Here is a 21,338-nt window from a genome sequence, read left to right as displayed (position 1 = left end):
GGAGCCCAACAAGGGGACGCTACAAGTTCGTAAATACTAAAAACTTGCCGACGCCAGCCGTACAACGCCACTATAACCCAATGCGCCTAGACAGACCAAGGTAGGCTATTTGCACAGGGTTAACCCTCGCCGCCAGGAAAATCGGAAGTAAAAGGAAGAAACAAGAAGACAGAAAAGATAAAAAGTGGTGGCAAAGACGAAAATGTAGAGAGAGAGGGAGGTATAGGAAAAGGGGACTGCCGATTTCCCCTGGCTGGGTCAGTCCAGGGGCGCCATCTACGTGAAGCCGGGGCCAAAGGGTTGTGTTGCCTCTGCCAAAGGGTTGTGTTGCCTTAAAGGTCTAATCACACGGCATCCGCTCAACCCCCAGGATCACCTTTTCCCCTGACACGGCACAGCCACACATGACTAGGCATGGGAAGGAGTCGAAACCCCCTCGTTATCACGGGACCGTGGTGTCGCTACACACCACGCCTGCGTAAGCAGATGCCCCTGCGGGGTCGTTGTCCAACGAGAGCAAGTGCGAAAGGTGTGTGGTACTCGCCGCTTGCAAAACAGATGCAGTGTTGTTTATCTTTCTATCTCTCCCTGATCGTTGCCAATGCTTTATGTTTCATCATTATGCCTCGTTAGCCAATTTTCCGCATTTTTTACTTACCTTCAGCTTGTATTACCGACGAGCACATGCACACTTAAATTATGTGTCGAGCTGTCTGATAACTTTAGTGTAGTTTTGTTTTGTTTTTTTTTAAAGGAGAGATGATCCCTCTACCCCCCGACTTCTTGAGTAATCCCCCTCTCCCTCATCGACGAAAACCCTTATACCACGATTTCACATCGACAATCTCCTTTGTGCCGTGTGTGCGACAAGAAGATGCAATAGCTAAGGTCCCTAGATGAAACAAGTTTCCAAGGTAGCAACACCTTTCCCTTTTCTCCTTGCCAATGTTTCTGGAGCGCCCCCAAGAAGGTTCAAAACTTTAATGAAAAAGCGAATGTTTGGGTCCAGCTGTTACGGTGAATAGATGTAAATGAAACAAAATTGAAGGAAACAAGTCATAAAAAAAATGGTTACCCTTATGAACATTAACGGTACAACACAAGAGCAAGCGGGATGTGCGTTACTCAACTGGCAACGTTGTGCAGTTTTATATTTTACACCCCTAGCCAAGGCGTCTCGCGTCGTACATCGTAGTTCGTACAGTTATAACTAGTCCACTTCTCCGAATGTGTTTTGTTCATGCTGTAACACAGTGAATGCGCTTCTTGCTGGATCCTGTCAGTGCCCACAGGGCGCGGCGTTGTGACGAGTGATTACAGCCGGCTTGAGCACACGCAAGAAAAAACCACGGCCAGACTAGTATGAACCCTTGACTAGCAGCGCTGCCATGACGGTTCTCATGATACCAGGTGATTCTGATGCGGTGCTCGGAACTTCCTGAAAAGTGAGAGTTCTACTGGTGAGGTGTCTCAAAGCAGCGCGTTTCAGCTCAAGCAGGAGCTGGTCAAGCGTGAAATGCTTCTAAATGTGTGTTGATTACACCCTCCAGCTGCTCTATATGCGTGCATACGCACAAGTATTTGTACCAACTGGCATGCACTAGACGCGCATTCGACGCTCGCCTGACGTTTCAATAAAAACTGACAAATAAACTCGCTTCGCTGATCCGTGTCGACGTACGTCAACGGAGTTGCACGAAAGCATTCGCGTGAAATATTTCATAGTTGCACTTCACGGTGTGCTTCATCCTGAAAAGCACAAGGTAAGTTGAAGAGAGCGAAATCGTTTTCTGTTGTTTCACGGCAACGCAGGATTGTTGAAAAACGTGGATGTTGCATTGAACGAGCACCGCAAAAAAATCTTGGTCGACTTGGCACACACTTTGGTCACGGCGAGAATCCAGCTGGAGTCATATGCGCATGTGTACTTGTTCTGAACCTTTTAATAATGATAAATAACATCACCATTTATTGGCGAAATCACGTGCAAGGAATGGACCAAATACAGACGCGAATGGCAGAGAAAAGGAGGGGCAATCGTGAGACTGAGGAGGACGGCTCGAGAACAATGAGTGACGCTACCTTGGAAACTTGTTTCATCTAGGGACTTTAGCGATGGCAGGGTCGCTGCGCTCCTACTGCCGACGCGTGGCGAAACATACTCAGAACTCTACCATTGTATTCGCGACGGTTGAGAAGGCCGTAAGGAAACAAGCACACGCAGCTGCAGTCTATCCCAGCCGTGCTTGTTGCTACGAGTCGTGTGCCTACTCAGCGTCCCTGAACACAAATTACTGTCTATGCAGACGTAGCAAATGGTACGCAATGTTATTCTTCAAACACGCTGTCATTCGAAAGCGGTCATGCAATTGTACCTGCTCGGCGAGTTCGGCGGGCAAGGGTACCCTTCGGCACACCGTGGATCCGCCGGGTGCCGGTGCGGCAGCGCAATACGGGTCTGCTGGGTAGTCCCGGTCCTGGAGGCCACTGCAGCTCGGCAGAGGGCCGTAGGCGGCGAACTGGTCGACGAGCAGCGGATACGCGCTGTCCGACTGCAGGGCGCTCTCAACGAGCTTCACGGCACTCTTCAGGCCACTCGGGCCACCCGATGATTCGGCTGACGAGCACAACAACGGGGCCATCTCGCCTCCAACAAAACGCGTCTCGGTGGACTTCTACGCGCGGGCTGTCACTACCATGTGCTGCACCAGCATAACAACGCCGTTCGAAACGCCGGCACCACAGAACACGCCGCCACACACACACGCGCGCGCGCACTCCGGCGGCAATGATGATGATGAAGCAGAAACGCGTCGACTGGATTCTGGTAGTTCTAACTGTTTTTGCAACAACCTTTATACTTTCAAAACCACATGCAAAGTATGCACGATTTAAAGCTTCATTGAAGGAGAAAGTATTGTAAATTTACCAGGGGGTTTTCTACAATATTTACTAGGAGAGCTGTTTTACGCGAATGCCCAGAGGTGTGCACCTTGGGTAAAGTGAAGTAGAATAGGGTAATGGGCTCTAGAGGTGTGTAGAGGTGTGTGCCGACTGGTCGGCGCGTCGCCACCGAGAGTTTTCGCCACGTCGACGCGAACTGTTCGGCGTGCCGCCGCCGCCGCCTTTTTCTTTTTCATCTTGATTTATAGCTTCGTTTCACATTTATGTAGCCAGTAAAAAACAGGCTTCTTATTTATCTTCATCCAGCTTCACAGACCGAGAGTACCACTATGAACAGCGGCACAAGTTCGGCGGCCGCTGCATGATGTGACATATTGGACAAATTGACAAAAAATAAATTTAACAGTTACAGCAATGCTGAGACGCTGCCATCTTAGACTTAAAATCAAGTTTTGCTGGTTTTCTATGTCGTAATTAGCAATGATTTTGGTCGTACAACGTTGAATGTACTGGCCCAGCGGGTTGATGCATGTGAGTTCACCGTAGCACTATTCGATATTCATGTGGATGTAAAACGGCATCACAATCAGTCCAAAATGGCAGCCTATGATTGTGCCCAAAACAGGGCGTATACACAGAAGAAATGAAATGGTAGCAGTGCAGCACGAATGCAGCGCGTTAGGTGAAGAACTACACAAAGCCCCGAAGGATGAAATCTAAAGAAGTTTAATGGAGATTAGAAGCGTCGAGGCATAATGCATGCTCGAACCTACTCAGGGTATATCATCACCTGTCCGTGGTGTTAAAGTTGATAATTTTCGTGGATGACCACTTTTATGCAGCGTCTCAACACGCTGCGGAAAATATTTGATGTCTTTTAATTTAGGCATCAGATATCCGGGATGAAGATGCCAAGGCAGTAAGATGGCAAGAGAGAGAAAGGAAGGCTGGGGGATTAAGCAGATCTTGGCATCCGGTTTGCTGTCCAGCACTGGGGGTGGAGAAATAGGGGCAAGAAAGGGGGTGTAGAGAGACAGAAAAGAAAACGCTTGTGCACTCAGGAGGGGGATGGCAGACTTAACAGAGGATTTATTACATTCTGTACAGACAGGGCGAGAGATCTCTTGCGAATGAGCTGGGTGGCTCATTATAAAGTATGCGTTTTGACTAAATCAGTGAATGGGTCCAGAATGCGCTGTTGAATCACGGGAGACACACACCATTTCTGACGGTGCCGCTCACACTCGCTCACGTCAACGTCTTTGATTGGGGCGTCCCAGTTAAAAAAAGCAATTGAAACCAATTGGAAAATTTCCACCTGGTCCAATTGGTTCCAATTGTGAATTAGTACACAATTGAGCCAATTGGACCAATTGGTTTTACACCAATTGGTTTTACACCAATTGGTATAGAACCAATTGGTCCAATTGGTTGTGCACCAATTGGCCCAACACCAATTGGACCAATTGTGTATAATTCACAAATGGAATCAATTGGTTTTATGCCAATTGGCTCAAATGGTATAGTATGGCATGACCAATTGGCATCTAACCAATTGGACCAATTGTTTATATGCCAATTGGCTCAAATGGTACAGGACGTATTGATTAATGAATGCATGTAGACACCTTTGACAAAAATGCAATTATTGTAAAACAGAACATCTTTTATTTACAAACATAATATGCGGTATCTTGCCATGCAGGTCCAGCACTTTGCTACAGCCACATTGGTTAGTCACGCTGCACCCTGCAGAAACAATAAACAAACAGCATTTGCATGAAGGCTAGTTTCATTACAGTTAAAAAAAAAGTGGCTCACAATGAAAAGTGGAATTAAATGCACTTTAGGTTCAATACACATTGAAGTAGAGCCCCAACTTATCAAGCCAAAATTTGTTTACTACTGAAGTTAAAAAAATTGCAAAACAAAATTGCGGTTGGTGTACCTCTTTGCCATCTTGTCGATGTCTGCGATTTTCTCTCCAACATAATGGTTCATTCGCTTCATGAGCGTTTGGACCGCACTGTCTGGGAAACCTTGCTTTTCCAAGCGACGCTTGTAGCAGGCTGTTAAAAAAAGGCATTTAAACATATATAAGATACACAGGTATAATTATTAACATAAAGCTAAATGAATCCATTATAGAATAAAAAATACGCTTTGTTTTTAGGCAGCTGCACATGAAAATTTTAGGTAGCATCTTCAGTGGTGTCAAAATGGCATCTCATAGCAGAAAAGATATCAAAAGCACTCATTATTACTTCGGTAGCAAAGCATTTTGGATATAAATGACACAAAAACAATGCAGAATATAGAACTAATGAATCTATTCATGAAGTTATCGTGAGAAATTTTTTTAAAACAGATTTTAAATGTAATATCAGTTAACCATCTATGAAATTCACCATTATGTATTTTCGCCTCATAAACTGCATACATCATGAGTGATACTATTAAGAAATGTCCCAGAAGAATAGACCTCTACCAGGGTACATCACAGTGCGACGTCGCTAGCGCACGTGGAAGGTGTGGTTGGCGAAGCATTACCTCTGGTGCCTCAGTGCAGTACGGTCGTGCGATGTTTGGGGAAAGTTTTTTTCTTTACTTTCTTTTTTCAAAGCCTAACTTCATGTTACAATGGCGACATCAGCTGTAGTACATGTCAGTGAACATCTAGCTGTGTGGTAAACTGCGTGATGAAATATTTGCCACGCTGGCTGTTTATCTTGAAGAAGTGAACACACGTGGTGGCCTGTGCGAGGAAAAGCGGCATCGTCTTGGAAAATGTGCACTCTATTGTGGAGTGTAGTGTACGTTAAAAGGCATCAACAATATCGGTTCATCTTGACATCTGCAAAGGTGAACCTGAGAAGATTGTGTGTGGTACGTGCAGGGTGAATAACGATGTGGCTTGTTTGCAAAAACATAGGCGCTTGTTTTGGGCTGGTGGCAGCGACCGGTTGTCTACAGAACTTGATTCAAGATTTTAGTGAAGGTAAATATGCATTTGACACGGTCATCTGCGAGTCTGTACATCTCAGCATTTGCGCTCTGTGCAGGAAAAAAATTGCATGATCACCGGGCTGAAAGATACCACTGGTAAAGCTAAATATACGCTTCGCCCCAGCGAGTACACAAACCCAATAAAGGTATAACTCGTTTTATCAGAGGCCTCATATGACTTCATGTAAAAGGCAGAGATTCTTGTTTCACATATACTTAGTACCTTTACTGCTCGATATTCATGAAGTGAAGATGCACACTAGAAGTTTGTGTGTTAGGTCTTAAGGGAACAATGTAAGTATGCGAATACCTTGTATGCATCAGATGCAGTGATGTGACTGTGCAAAAGATAACGTATGTAATTAAGTTAAAGAGTTTAAAAATGCATAAATTTTCAGAGGGGTATGAGGAATGTAGCTGACAACTTTGCTTTAATTTTCACAAGGATTTGTTAACCTCAGCCGAACACACGACAAAGTGTTTTCTTGTTTGTTCTTGTTTCTTTTCCCATTCATCTTCGGTCAGAATTTTGCGGCATGAGTGAGAATTTTCTTCATAACCTCTCGCACAGCAGCTCAAAACCTTGCTGCAGCCAATGCTGTGCCTCGTTTAAAACTGCGATGCACATGTCGCAACGAAAATTGGGTACATTTAGGTCTATACCATTACAATATTTCTCAAAGCATCCGTCACCGTGAATACGTTTGCTTTTGAAGAGGAAAAATGTTTTTTTAATGGCTGCCATCTATGGCAGCCTACAACAATTCACCAAAATTTCAGCCTGACGAATGCAGACACATGCAGCCCTGCTAGTATGTAGAAAGATCCCGCTAGCGGAACTTTCTTGTCAACCAGCCCCAGCGCCGTAGGAAGGAATGGTGGGCACAGTGCTCATAGTGACGTCACATTATTTGCAAACAGGGAGAGGTATCTATAAAAACACCAGATCTGTGCGGAAGGCACAGCACAGTCACAGCGAAAGCTAGAAGAGCGACCTTTCAGAGCCTTTTCGAAACACTCATTGGTAACTAGTACAAGCACACTTGCTTGATACCCACTAGGTCATTATTAATAAATTTATTTGGGTAGTAGGCCAGCATTTGCTATGCTGTTTTTCGTCATTCTTCTGAGAAGCGTGGTATCCGCTAAACACTTGCAAGGAATTTTGTGCCAATTTATGCAGTGACTGACAACGATGAGGAATTATGCCTAAAATGGGTATGCGCCACAGTTAATAGCTCAACAAAAACAAGATTTTGTAATGGGTTGGAGCATTGGATGACCCACTTACTACGCTGTTCACATTGTGCGACAACTGCTTGTTCTTTCGCTGTTTTAAAACGCTTTATAAGTCGTATTAACGCAATTGCTTTCTCGACATCAAGCCTGCCTAAGGCAAGTTTGCCAACAAGTCCCAAGCTCCGGCGTGGCTCAGTGGCAGAATACTGGGCTGGCACCCAGTGGACCAGAGTTCGAGCCCCACTGTGTCATTAGTTTTTTTCGCTATGTTCGCGCAAGACCTGAGTTGTGATCTCACAACAGCTTTCGCTGTAATATATGTGCATAGTACTGGGTCTTGGTTGAACTTCAGCACTGTAAACTGTGCAAAGTGAGGTAACTTAGTTATTGGTGCTTCATTAGAACACCATTTATGAGCTCACACACTGACGAAATGGGATATATGTTGATACTCACTTCGCATGACAGACACCTTCCATGGTGTCAATGGATCCTTTCTCGGCCGATTTGGGAAACGAGGACAATGCTTGCCTGCAGAACATTATACATTAAGCAATTTTAAACACTGCATTACTGGCAGTTCAAAGTACTGGAAATTACCTTGCAATGATCGTCCTTGTAGCTGAGCTGGATCCCAGATTGTCACCAGCAGATCCTTAATGAACAAAGAATCTTTGTCCCGAGCCTGCACACGACGCCATGTTTCCAGCGGAATTCGCAGCCCTTGTCCAATGTCAACCTGCAGAAAATAAAAGCAGCAGTAACACATGAGTGCCATTCACAATGCTTAAATTTAATGTACCATATATAAAGGTTTTCAATTGAGCAGAACTATTCTGTGTGAAGTTCACAAATAAACGCATGTAATTGAACAACAGCTTCTTGCTTATCACATAAAACTAATGCATGCTTTCCTTCAAATTTCACGAAGAAACACTGCAGCTGAGTCATTGAAGCCTTAGTGGTTTACAGTGCACTAGGGCAATGATACACCATGGTTTGTGGGCTGTAACTGGAACATGAGGAAGTGAACGGATCACTTGCAAAGAAAAACATACACCTGTCAAAGAACTAGGCCAGGCTTATGAGCTGAGGATTTCAAGTGTAGTTACTATATGATTGCTGTCATTATGTAGGCACTAAGCACAGCTTTTTCTAAAATAAAACTGAGTCTCAAACATCTCACCAAGCTACCGCCTGATGCACCAGCTTGCGCCTTCAAGGGAGAATGTGGGCACTCTCTGGTGGGTGATGAAGGGGGGGATGGTGTGCTGCTAACTGCTGGAAGAGTGATGTCCATGCTGTGTGGCAGAGGGGTGCCAGGGCTGTGGGACTGAGCAGTAGGCTCTGCACTTTTGTATCTACTGGAGCCTACATGAAAATTGCACATCAGAAACTGAAGTGAACCAACTAACATTGGAACATGGTTATTCGCTTAGAAGGTACATTTGCTACATATAGATGGGGACGAAGGAAGGACACAAGACATAGCGCTAAACTACATCTGATTATTCATTTTTGATGGAACGACCTATATGTACCAAACATGCCAATAACAGCAGTCTTAGTCCAAGCACTAGCAAAGAATAAAGTAAGCAAACTACACTTACCTTGCACACTGCCTATGGCTTATCAATGTTCTGAAATTCTACCTCATTTCTTAAGAGCGTTGTGGAAGCAAAGCTTTCAGGACACTTGTCAGAAGTGTATGAAATTGATTGCAGGAAAGATGCTAAGGCGCATTGCCGGGCTAGTTGGTTGGGGTTCATCATTTATATGGGTATAGCGCACCACCACAAGGACATAAAAAGATCTGCTGTATCTTAACATGATCTTTTCCAGGTTTTACCGGTCTACTGTTATTGTATAAATAGCATGTGTGATCGCAAATGAAACAGTAGTTGCAAGTTAGTGCTAAGTGTGTGTCTCTGTGTCCTTGTGGTGGTGCGCTATACCCATATAATCGCAGGAAAGAAAATGGTGTGAGGACCCCTTCCACGACACCTAAGAATGGACATAGAATTTTTGAACGCTGATAAGCCATAGGCAGTGTGTAAAATGGTGTGTTGTTTTGTAAAACTTTTTTGATGATGCTTGGCCAAAGAGTGCTGTCATAGGCTATTTACGTCCATATAATTTTGCTCCATCAGAAATTAAGCATCAGTTGTAGTTCAGCACTATATGCCTCGTGAGTTCATTCTTCGTCCCCGTGTATATGCGCAGTAGAGTTTAATGATGCAATACCAACTAGCCCAACAAAGCATCCTCGTGAACTTAACTTGCTAAATCATTCTTACACTCTTGTTTACAGAATATTCCTTCTACCAAGAGTGTGTGCCACCACTTCATATATAATATACCAATTAGACTTGCCTTCTCTGATCTTGACTAGGAGCTCCTTTTGGAGATCTCTGTTCAGCCCTCGAAGCTCTACGAGTTCCTCGTTCTGAGCATCTATTTTTTTTTGCATTTCTGCAACTTTTTTTTGGAGCTCATTCAGCTCAGCCTCCTGTGAGGGTGAGACCTTCACAGCTTTTTTCTTTTTTTGTAGAATTTTTAAAAGCCGCTCCCTACTCTCGGAGGGCTTGTCTTGTTCCTAAAAAATAAAACATGAGCAATAAAATACTGGGCAATATTTTCTTTTATGCTTGGTCAAGCAATTACATATAGGGTGAACCATACCTTCGATGGTGCAACATTGCTGTCGCCATCGCTGGCTTGATCAGAATCTTCAATTAGGGGCCTCACCCGCACCCTTTTTCGGGACACAATTTCCTTCAAGTCTTGTTCCGACTCTGGAATACACAACATTCTATTACAGTACAAGTCGTAAGCTAGAAAAACGGTGTAACTGAAGACTACCATAAAAGCAACATGGCCCAAGAGAGCAATATGATTGTAGCAAGAAATGTTAACCTAGAAAAACGTATCTGTCTCAACAGATTGTGATACATACATATAAAGGTTAAAGCTCTTTACATAAGCAAATGACACAAGCTCACGTGTTTGAAAAGGCAAACTAAAAGATTGGTGAACCATCAAGAAATATATTCATGTGTGCACATAATTTCGCGTGTACATTCGAATTTAATGGCTATATATCTGAATCAATTAAATGCTTGATGTCGTTTGATCACATAAATGACCACAGTGCACGCCATATTTACCTGGGTATATGACAAAGAGTGGGTGTACACGTGAGTGTACGCAAATATAATTAGGAAGTTCTACAATTTGTGCGTTCAAAGAAACCTAGAGCGCCTAGCTCACTTACGTTTTTTCATGCATCTGCCTGTTCTAGCCCCCTACATTAAACGGGGCACGTAATTTTAATTTTGCCGAATTGCACGAACTTCGATGAAAATCGCCCTGCACTGACGTATACACGATCGATTTATCGCACGTCACATCGTTGCTGCGTGGAGCACGAAACAATCGAACTAATTCAATGCAGCCTTAAAAATGCACAAACTTACCTCCAACCCGCAAAATTCTTGCGCGGTAGTAGGCACATGTGCCGGTGGAATCGGTCCATTTGACCATAAAGAAGGCTGTCGAATAATCCTCATTCGGATTGAAATTTTTTATGTCTTCCACTGGCACGATTGCCAAATGTTTGTCGTCCTGGTATCGAACGTAAGCGTGAGTAATCATCGCTGCAACGTTCCGATTCCAACACCGCAGACAATCACGCACAACACACAGAACACACTACACACGTTCTCGAGCAGTACGATGCCACCATTACCACGTTTTTTTCCGAAAAGCTGCTGCAAGCTCATTGATGTTGATGCTAGTTAGGCCGTCCTGAAGTGACAAGGATGGCGCCCAGCTAGAACTAAAAAAGCAAAATAAGTTAGACACTGACACTGATGCTAAAATAAAATGTTATTGCTGTTGAAAAATAGTTTGATAAACTTATTATTTGGCATTCAAATCCCCCATAAATAAAAAAGTTACGCCAATTTTGAGGCCATTGTTGAGCTTGTTGGCTCGTTGCACGCAGCAGCGCGGCCATGGAGGCCTCCGTGAGCGCGGCAGACGTCGAAAACAATTTTTTTCGGCTTTTGTGACGTGATAAATGCCAAGAAAAAAACGTTTTCTTTTTTAGGTTGCGTTCACTGACCACTTGCGGTGAGCTATTGTAAACAAACGTATGTTTGGTATGTTTGCGGCCGCAGGACTGTGGTAGCGTGGTCGTTCTGTGGCGTGGGTCGGTGTTCTGGCAAGTGTTCTGTGGGTCGGTCAATCTAGCGTGTAGAGCAAGTGGTGGTCAGAGCGCATTCAAGTTTTACACATAGACGAGCGCATAGCGGTCACCGCCACATATTAGCAAGATGGAACCGCAGAAGAAACGGAAAAAGCGCGGAAGGTATAAAAAGTATCTGAATCCAAGCAGTGTATGCAGTGTGCCCAGATCAACAGACTCATCAGCTAGGCTGCGGCTCGCTAAAACTGTAAGTAAACTTCTTTAATTGTCTCGACTCTATCAGATTATCGGCAAAAAATGTCCTTGTTAAATCTCAATAATCTTGCCGCGCAGGAATCCATAAAGGATGGCTCACACAATAAAAGTTCGGATGAAGGTCCGCTGGATTCGCGGCCGCCCGTCGGTCAAGCGGAGTACACGGTACCGCAAAATGCGACATCGATGGCCGCTGCGGTGTTGGCGGCGGACAGTGCTGTGCAGCATGCGAATAATGACGACGATGGGCAGCGATTCCGATGGAGCGAGCAGCCTATGTTCTAGAACGCTGGTACGTAGATGGATGCCTTCGTCTCAAATATTGTACGCAGTGCGTTGAATGTAACAAGTACGTACGTTTGTGTTGGTGCGTGCACGCGTGCTGGAAAGTGCACCTACAAACATAATTTCCTAAAGCATTGGCTTAATGATTTCGAGAATGCGTGCTCAATTTAATTAAGAGGCACAGTTAAATTTAATTAGAGAAACTGTTGAGCCTCATTTACCACAACGTTACGATTGAAATCTTGGGTCCTTTTCTTGGAGCTGGTTTTCATAAAAGAAAAAGAAGCACGCGCGGGGGGGGGGGGGCGCAACATTTGTTTTACAGAGAGTTACAGTATATATCCTTTAGTCGTGTAAAAATTTGCAAGAGACAAATATGTTTTTAGTATATTCTTTGCTATTTATTTTTATGATTTATCTAAATGCATTTTTTTTTTTGTCTAGACATCTCCGCAGCCAGCCATTCCGGGTGATCGAAGTGAACGACAGAGAGATCTGCAAGATATAGATGATGGAGGTGATTACAGTGGAGACTGTGCCGCCACTGTGTATGATCCATGTGGTGCAAATCATTTCATCAGTGATGATGACAACACAGATTTTGGCAGTTGTGATGACACAACTGACCCTACAACAATGGTATGCTTCCACATAATAATTGTATTCATGTAAACCTTACAATGAATTTTTTCTGCAGGGCACTCAACATGATACTGTGGACAGCGTGACTCGGGGCGTGTTTCTATCTGAATGTAACAGTGAAGTGTGTGATGTGGCTGATGGCATAGACAGTGAGGGACCTTTCAATGGAAACTTGTCAACCGATGCCGACACAAACAGGACACAACTTGGAGATTTGTTTCAGGAGGTCCTGAATGAAAAGATTGTCGTTTCAAAAGGCGAGATGCTTTTGATGATATTTAAACATGCCATAAAAAGTAATTTGTCTTTTACAGCAATGGTGAGTTTGATTGAAATGGTCAACATGTTTTTTGAACGACCTGTTCTGCCACATTCACGATACCAGCTTGGCAAGCTTTTTTCAGAGCATGGCACCGAGATGAGTTTTCATTTCATTTGTGGTAAATGTTCGACAGTGCACGAGGTCGCACAATCCTATGCTCAGTCGAGTCATTGTCAAAAATGTGGCTGGGCTCTAGCTTCCTCAGTAAACAGCGAATCATTTTTTGTCCTATTGGATGTCCCCTCTCAACTTCGAAAGGTTTTAAAGAATTGCAGCTTTCTTGACCTGACAAAGCCCTTAAGTCAAAGCAGTAACCTTTCTGATATTTGTGATGGAGAATTATATCGCAAATTTGTTTCTGCTACAGTAGACGAAGGGCACAGGATTAGCTTTACATTAAATGCAGATGGCACACCACTATTTTCATCCAGCAACACTTCAATTTGGCCTATACAGCTACTGGTGAATGAGGTGCCCATTATGCAAAGAGGGGACAAACTTGTGTTGGCTGCTCTTTGGTTTGGAAAGAAAAAGCCAGATATGAGCATTTTTCTTGATGTGTTTGTAGAGAAAATGGAAGGTTTGGCACAGAATGGCTTTGTTCTTGATCATGAAGGACAGCCGAAGCTGTTCAAGGCTTATTGCATTTGCTGTGCAGTTGATTCAGTGGCAAGAGCCCCCATGCAAGGGGTCATGCAATTTAATGCATACTATGGGTGTAACTGGTGTCTGCAAAAGGGGGAACGCATTGCAGGCACTACCAGGTACCCAGTAGAGAAGAATGAGCCACCAGAGCGTTCTGAACAAGAAATTATGGAAGATGCAGAAACTGCATTGCAACAGGATCATTCTGAAAGAGGAGTGAAGACAGTTTCTCCACTTCTAAACTTGCCACATTTTGATATAGTCTGGGGTTTTGTCCCCGATTATATGCATAGTATTTTGTTGGGAGTGGCGAGGCAGTTTTTAGAGATGTGGATGGCTGATGCACAGTGTGATTTCTATATTGGGAAGCATCAAAGAACGATTGATGAAAGGCTGACAGCACTGGCTCCTCCTAGAGAAGTGCGCCGGTTGCCAAGAGCAACAAAAGAAAGAAAGTGGTGGAAGGCCAAGGAGTTTGAGAATTGGGTGCTCTTCTACAGCCTGCCAGTGCTGCAAGGAATTTTGAATAAATCTTGCATCAGTCACTGGGCTTGCCTTGTTGAGGTGCTTCACATTCTGCTGTCACGTAACATAAGTTTGTCACACTTTCAGCGAGCAGAAGAACTCCTTTTGGAGTTTCACGTCATGGCAGAAGCCATATATGGGAAAAAATGCATGACATTTAACCTACATCAACTTGTGCACATTGCAAAAAGTGTCAAGCACTGGGGCCCACTGTGGGCGCATTCGGCATTCCCGTTTGAAGCTGGCAATGGCGCATTAAAGTCCATGGTAAAAGCTGCAAATGGCGTACCACACCAAATTTGTAGAGCACATCAAGTTGAGGACTTGATCGACAAGCTATCAAGCATAACAACAGACAGGAGAGTGCTTGACTACTGTATGTCGCTCGACAAAAGAGCCACACAGAAGACAGTTGTTGCTGAAGACATTCGCCTTTTTGGTAGGGGTGTCCCATACAGAAGTGATGCTTCTACAGATCTTGTGCAGTACACCCGTATGCTTATGAAAGGGACAGTATACACGAGCCATAACTACTCGTCAAAAAAAAAGACTAACAGTTCTGTCGTACGCCTTGCTGACCAATCATATGCGGTTATAGAAACAATTCTTATGAAACAAGGCGAAGTGTACATTGCAGCCAGGCGCCTCCACTGCTCAGCAGTAAAATATAGCACCTTAGTGATGGAACATTTGGTGAAGGTTCAAAGAGAAGCAGCAACAACAACTCTTGTATCAGCATCAGAAATTTTCAGTGTTTGTGCACACATGCAAGTAGGCCCGAACATATTCATTTCACCCGTGCCTAGCTCGTTCACAATGTAAATTTTCAAATCTGGTGTGCAATTCTAATAGACCATTTTCAAGCACACCATCGCCACTAACAAGTGCGGAAGCACTCACGGGTAAAGTTGGTATGCCAGAGCAGCCAACGGCAAGAAGTATGCGGGCCTCACGCTTTACCGCTTGCGTCATTCCAGGACTTCTTAGAGACCTTGAATTTGGCTAGGTGCAACATATTACTGCGTAATTCAATTGCGAACTTCAGTGTTCAGCTGCGAGGGCTTCTCGACTATTTCCATCAGTCTCACTATAGGATTTTTTAAGTGGCTCAGAAGTGTCATCCCCCTTTTGTTTTCCTTTATGGCAAAAAATGAAATAAAATAGATACACTCTGTTGCCTATGAAACGCTCGAGCAGTCCTACATTTGGAACCAATGTCCACTGACACTGTCTACGAGTAGAATGTGAGGTTCTGATTTTGAAGAGTTCTATAGAAAGTATAGTCCGCATTTAATAAAATAAGATACAATCACTGAACGGCCGTGTGTGTTGCTTGCACCATATGTGATGATTTGATTTGTGGGGTTTAACGTCCCAAAACCACGATATGATTATGAGAGACGCCGTAGTGGAGGGCTTTGGAAATGTCGACCACCTGGGGTTCTTTAACGTGCACCCAAATCTGAGCACACGGGCCTACAACATTTCCGCCTCCATCGGAAATGCAGCCGCCGCAGCCGGGAATCGAACCCGCGACCTGCGGGTCAGCAGCAGAGTACCTTAGCCACTAGACCACCGCGGCGGGGCTTCCACCATATGTGTAACGAACGATACGTGTCTACTAACCTTCATTGGCACTATAACTACAAGTTGGGATTGTACTAGAGCAAATAAAAAGCAGGACAAAAAAGGGGATACAAATTCTCTTACATATATCAATTAATTCAAATATTTGTAGCTTCTTCATTATTCACGGGCAAAGTACATCCATATTTATCTTTCTTAGCCTTGCCAACCAATTTTTGCAGACAGATGCAACAATGCACAGGATCCCCTGCCTCTTTGAGGCAATCGATTTGTAGCTGGAAACTACTGCTCATTTTATGTGAGCAAGTTTTTTTTTTTGATGCCGTGTGTAGCATGACGTTACAATACCTCGTTTAGCAATATTCGAATGCTCTGACATGAAATTAAGACACTGGTTTCGATGAACCAGTCGTGCAACCTAAAATCAGGTACCAAGAAACAGCAAATTATCATAGCAAGGAACCTCACAAATAAATTCTAGTTCCGTTCCTTTTTAAACGCATTTAGAATGTGCTCACTTCTTTGCACAGTGCAAAGAAGTGAGCACTTGTGAATTAAAATAAAATAATCACTGTACCTAAACACTGTAAAACCTTTCTGCTGTTTTGTTAAACCCGATCATGGACAATTAATTGTTAATCGTTGAACAAGTAATCATTTATAATTATGGATTTGGTGTTCCAGCTCCCACTGCTCACGATAGCACGTTTTGACTTATGTATCGGCATGTGATCATTCATTCGCGTGCCGACTGTATCATTCCTTTAGCATTTAATGTGTAGATATACATGCAGGTGCGTTCAGACATGTATAGTATTTTGGATGTAATAGTCAACATTTGGGGATGCCTCTTAATTTTTCTTTTTTGTTCGGTGCTCCCACGGCACCAACGAGCAGCGGGTGATCGAAAACAGCTGGCGCGTTTGACCGATTCAACGTACACACTTTTCCCATAGTGCTTCCCATGCCTGCGAGGGCTCTGGGATTGCTTGAAAATGGTCTATTTGTTTTGCACTGAGGGGACTCGGCATGCTCATATGGTTCAGATGTGCTAAGGATATTTATGATTAAATTGACACTAGATAAAACTGGTATCCCATCTTGGTGAAGTGCTTATCCTTACCACTTTTTCTGTACAACTCGAGAGCTCTCCTAACTGGTATGTGGCACATTATATGAGCATTCGAGTTTTTCTTTAGAAGGGCTTGTATGCTAATTGTCACTATGTGATTGCGTCATTGTAACTGTTGTATTATATGTTGTATATTCTTTTTTCAATGTGCATTTTATGAAATGCCATAATCAAGGAAGTTAAGACATTTGCTTAGGGAGCATAGGGACTCGGGTTTAAATCGCACTAATAGAGTGAAAATTTGTTGTTGTTTTTTTCATTTGTATTTTTATGATTGTCCTAAGTCACAAAGTGACATATACTCTTTTCTTCTTGTCCTTGCATATAATTGCTAGTGCTTGAAGTTCGGTAAAATTATGATTTCAGCACTGCTCATTGTCGCTATGTTATTGCAACATTGCAACTATCATATTGTATGTGCTATTTTTTTTAATATGCATTTTATTAAATACCATAATCAAGGAAAGAAAAATGGGTTTGTAGCCCACTGGTTAAAGGGGTCCTGACAAAATTTTGTGGCTGAGACAGCCTGCAAGGTCGATTCCCGTGAGCATTTGTATATCATCTGCAAAATATCAACTGCAAATATAGGTTGGAAGGTATTTTAAATCGATTTTGGAAGTTTGCATCTTGCCACTGACACCCTCGAAGGGAAACCTTTGAAGACCCCCTACTTCCCTTCAGTCACCATGCTGCAGTCAATAAAACAAGTTATGATGACATCATAGCTGCCTTTTTTGTTGCGTTTGTTATCGGAGTCTATACTTCTTGGCGGCTGCTTGGGAGTGCTTCGCTGTGGCACACGCTTTGAAAGTTTTGTGTTTGGCGACATTGCAGTCAGGTTTACTATTCGAAAGTAATTCTTGATGTGGACTGTACAGAAGTGTGTCACAGTTCTTTGTGCTGACTTGATCAAGAGCTGCATACTCTAGGTAGCGATAGTTGCCCCTGGTGGCTTCTCGTTTTTTGGAGCTCTTTCAAACTGATACTGAAAGTGGTCAATTGTCAGGGGCCTGTAATTATCTGTCCCGTGCTGCAGCAAATTATGTGTCGTGTCATGACTAACAGGCCCCCAGCAACACATTGCAGCTGAAAAATGCGAGGCCAATGTTTTTGTGTCAGTACCCCTTTAAGGCATTTGTTTAAAAGCATGGGGGCTCAGGTTTAAACTGCAGTAATTGAATGAAAATTTTTGTGTTATGTTCATTCGTATTTTTATAGGGAGGACTGTTTTAATTCTCTTGTTGTTCTGGCATACAATTGCTACTGCTTGAAGTTCAGTGAAAAATGATTTTGCCGACAACACCTTACTAGTATTGGTGATTGAGTTTCATTGCTCTGGAACCTTGATGTTGTATTGCAAGTGTTGTGAAAAAAATGCACCAAGATAGATACAAAGGGAGTGTCTGCTGCTTACTTTTGTTGTACTTTTTGTACTAATAAACGTTTGTGTGACCTGATTGTGTGCTTTTGTTATATACATGCCTGAAACTGCCTCCACTGCTTATGGCCTTTGAATATTAATTCGGTGTTATATGCCAAAAATTTGCACTGCTCTATTTTCAGCTGTACCATTTAGATTGATGTAACTGCCTTATGTTTGCAATAATTGTACCAAGAAACATTTTTTCAGAAAAAAGGTCTAATCTATTGTAGTGTCCTTGAATAAAACTAGCTGTAATCACATTCAAGCAAAAACATTTTTGCACTGCTCTCACTATCCCGAGGCACGCAAAGCTGTGAATAAAGTTCCCTGTAGTGCATGCATGACAAAAGGATATAATGCTGTTTTTCGCAAGAGTAGCTCCATGCACATGAGCTGTGTAACTTAGTTTGTCTTTGCGGAACTTACGTGGCTTTCAAAACTTTTAAAAAATGCCATTAGTGTCATTTGGCCTGCTAGTGCCCACGAAGAACTAAAATGCCGAAGGGGCGCTCAACGGACTGACTAAAAACCTAGTAGATTGTGTGGTGGGCCAAAAAGTTGTACAATATATGCTAAAAGAGACTTGACAAGCACAAAATGAGATAAAAGCCGAACGGTTCGATGGATTCTGACATATGTCCTTAAAACAACATTAATAATTAGCACTTTCAGGTCATCTTAGCAGTGGTATAATAGACCCTTGGAATTTTTTAACATTTTGCAAGTAAATGAACGGAACAGTTCAAAGCGACTCCAAGTTTCTGACCAAACTGTGCATGCGAATTTCCAAGGGAAGCTTATGGCCCAACTAAAAGCAACCATTTTTGATTGAACCATTTGGCATTTGCACATTATTCAAATGGCCTAGTTGAAAAAAAGCCCATTTGGTCCACTTGGAAATGAGTAAACCCACTTGAACCATTTTCAATTAAATTGTTTCACATGGCTGAGTTAGAAATGGAAATTTCATTTGACCCAAATGCAAGTGAACAAATCCAATTGAACCATTTGGCAATTCATTTTTTTTCAGTTGGCCCTGTTGCAAATCCCATTTGGCCCAATTGGGAGTGAGCATATCCAATTGGCAATCCAAATGACCCAATTGGAAGTAGGCAAACCATTTGAAAATTCCAATTGGTCTTCTTGGTTATACCATTTGATCCTAGTGGACCAATTGGCAATTCCAATTGTTCCAAATGGCCCAATTGGAGATTCCATTTGGCCCAATTGGAAGTAGATGAACCATTTGAAGATTCCAATTGGTCCTGCTGGTTATACGAATTGGTCCAATTGGAAATGACTATTTCCATTTGGACCCATTGATATTTCCAATTGGTTCCAATTGTTTTTTTTAACTGGGGTGGCCACCATGCTGCACCTGTGACACCAAGAAACCGCTGTGGTCGTCACGTCCAACGTCTTATGGTGTCGGAATGCCACCTCACTTCCCGGCTAAGATGGACAAAACACGGCAGGCAGCCCTTCGGTGACTTGTTTGACGAACAAAAAACGCCACTCTCCCCCGTTGGCCCAGGCGCCGCGTAACAACGCTATGCAAGTGGTGAGCAGAGGCGTAATAAGCTTGTCTGAGGCCACCAGTTAACCCAGGCGCCGCGTAACAACGCTATGCAAGTGGTGAGCAGAGGCGTAATAAGCTTGTCTGAGGCCACCAGTTAAAAAAAACAAAATAAACTAAAAAAAAAACTTGCCAGCAAAAAGTGTACAGAAGACGGCTGGATTCGTCAATAATGCGGAGACAGACACTTGAGCGACATGTCATATATGACGTACTCCAGCAAACATGTTTTCATCACGTACCTTGAACGGACCTTCTGGCACTGTGAAAGATGAATAATAATTGTTGCGGACAGTGGTGATGTACTTGTTTTGCGAAGGTAATGCTCAAAATTAACCAAATAAATCTTAACTTTATATTCAGGTCTTGGTTAAAAATTTAGTCAAGTTAGAAAGCTCCTCAAGTGGCTAAGTAATAAATAATGCAACCTCTGTATAATTGATATTCAATTACGTGACTGCAATCAACGGTGTGTCGACGCTGTAAAACTGGAACGTTATCTGTGGACACGAGCGGGCGAATGCAGCGGAGAACGAATGTGTCACGTAATAAAAGCGATGTGATGTCGGACATATTCGCCTGTACAACTCTGTGCGCTTTTGCTTGCTCGTGATGTATTCGAAGGAGCTAGCCAAGTCTCGGGTAGAAGTCGAGCAGAGTAGCCGGGGCTGATAAGAGGAAGGTTTATATACACTATTTACACACTAAAAGTAGCTATATGTTGATGGTAGCATCATGGAAGCGTGATGGGAGCTTCTCAGGGATGGTTCAGAGTGTCTTGGTGCTCACACTTTACGCCCTGGTCTTCCTAAAATTATCAGCAGGAGAAAACAGTGGACAGTTTGCAATAATCTGCTAGGCAGCTTTTCTGTAAGGTTAGTTTTTCAACCAAAAACTCACGTTCACAGGCTGCTTTTTTCGCTCATTTCGTTTTTGCCATTCCTTTTTTTTTTTTTTTGAGATCTTGTTGTGCTCGCGTGCCTTCGCTAGAATTTGGAGAGGAGACATTTTGTTGTAGTCGCGTGCTCAAAATGAGAAATAAAAGCAGTCTGTGAACGAGAGTTTTTGGTTAAAAAACAAACCTCACAGGAAAGCCACCTTGCAGATCACTGTAAACTGACACCCTGCATGTCAATTCAGTTCAGGACAGTCCGAACAAATTGTCGTCTTCATCACCGTCCGCCCAAGGGGGGGGGGGGGGGGTAGTGGTTATAAGAAGGTGCCTGATTTCTGCAGCCCAGCAGGGAGCAGCGAATAATGATTAAAAAAACGAGAGAGGGAGAAAGAGAGAGAAAGTCAAACGCTGCAGCCTTCTTTTCAACCCAGGGAAGAGAGAAGGTGCACGTTCAGTTTGTCACACGGCGAGAGAGAAACATGATCCAATCTACAAACGTTCGTATTTAACGAGCATGACGGTACGTAGGCATGGAATTGGGTTCTGCGGCTTGTTGTAACACATGTGCCACTCCAGGACACCTTTATTACGTGACATCGGAATCTACACTGAGCTTGATCTATGATTATGTACCTAATCAACGGAGAAGAGGTGCTAAGCTCCAGATTCATTATTAATGTGGCTTCAAA

The 21,338-nt window shown here is 43.2% G+C and overlaps 2 protein-coding genes and 1 long non-coding RNA gene across 4 annotated transcripts in view; 1 reads left to right on the top strand and 2 right to left on the bottom strand.

Annotated features, from left to right (window-relative positions):
- The window catches only part of Nup154 (nuclear pore complex protein Nup154), a 362,979-nt gene extending 359,971 nt beyond the window's left edge, over nucleotides 1–3,008 (bottom strand). The window contains exon 1 of one of the 2 annotated variants that reach the window (XM_075869915.1): nucleotides 2,376–3,008. In XM_075869915.1, the coding sequence (XP_075726030.1) occupies nucleotides 2,376–2,642 (267 nt within the window). In that variant the 5' untranslated portion in view covers nucleotides 2,643–3,008. The remainder of the gene's footprint in view (nucleotides 1–2,375) is intronic. The other variant, XM_037431504.2, reaches the window with a different exon arrangement.
- A 1,541-nt stretch (nucleotides 3,009–4,549) lies between these two features.
- On the bottom strand, nucleotides 4,550–10,954 carry LOC119175107 (uncharacterized). Its single transcript, XM_037426342.2, has 8 exons — nucleotides 10,626–10,954; nucleotides 9,832–9,944; nucleotides 9,523–9,745; nucleotides 8,336–8,520; nucleotides 7,750–7,888; nucleotides 7,606–7,680; nucleotides 4,853–4,973; nucleotides 4,550–4,653 (listed from the first exon to the last, which is right to left on the bottom strand). The coding sequence occupies exons 1-8, from the start codon at nucleotides 10,801–10,803 to the stop codon at nucleotides 4,638–4,640; spliced, it is 1,050 nt and encodes a 349-aa protein (XP_037282239.2). The 5' UTR covers nucleotides 10,804–10,954; the 3' UTR covers nucleotides 4,550–4,637.
- A 211-nt stretch (nucleotides 10,955–11,165) lies between these two features.
- On the top strand, nucleotides 11,166–18,212 carry LOC119175106 (uncharacterized). The gene is made up of 4 exons (XR_012885124.1): nucleotides 11,166–11,606; nucleotides 11,693–11,906; nucleotides 12,344–12,538; nucleotides 12,597–18,212. It is a non-coding gene; the product is annotated as an uncharacterized LOC119175106 (long non-coding RNA).
- Nucleotides 18,213–21,338: the final 3,126 nt, after the last annotated feature.

The sequence above is a fragment of the Rhipicephalus microplus genome, chromosome 7 (assembly GCF_043290135.1).
Source record: "Rhipicephalus microplus isolate Deutch F79 chromosome 7, USDA_Rmic, whole genome shotgun sequence".
Lineage (NCBI taxonomy): Eukaryota > Metazoa > Arthropoda > Arachnida > Ixodida > Ixodidae > Rhipicephalus > Rhipicephalus microplus.
The sequence above is the reverse complement of the archived record's forward strand: the minus strand, read 5'-3'. Positions and strand labels throughout refer to the sequence as shown.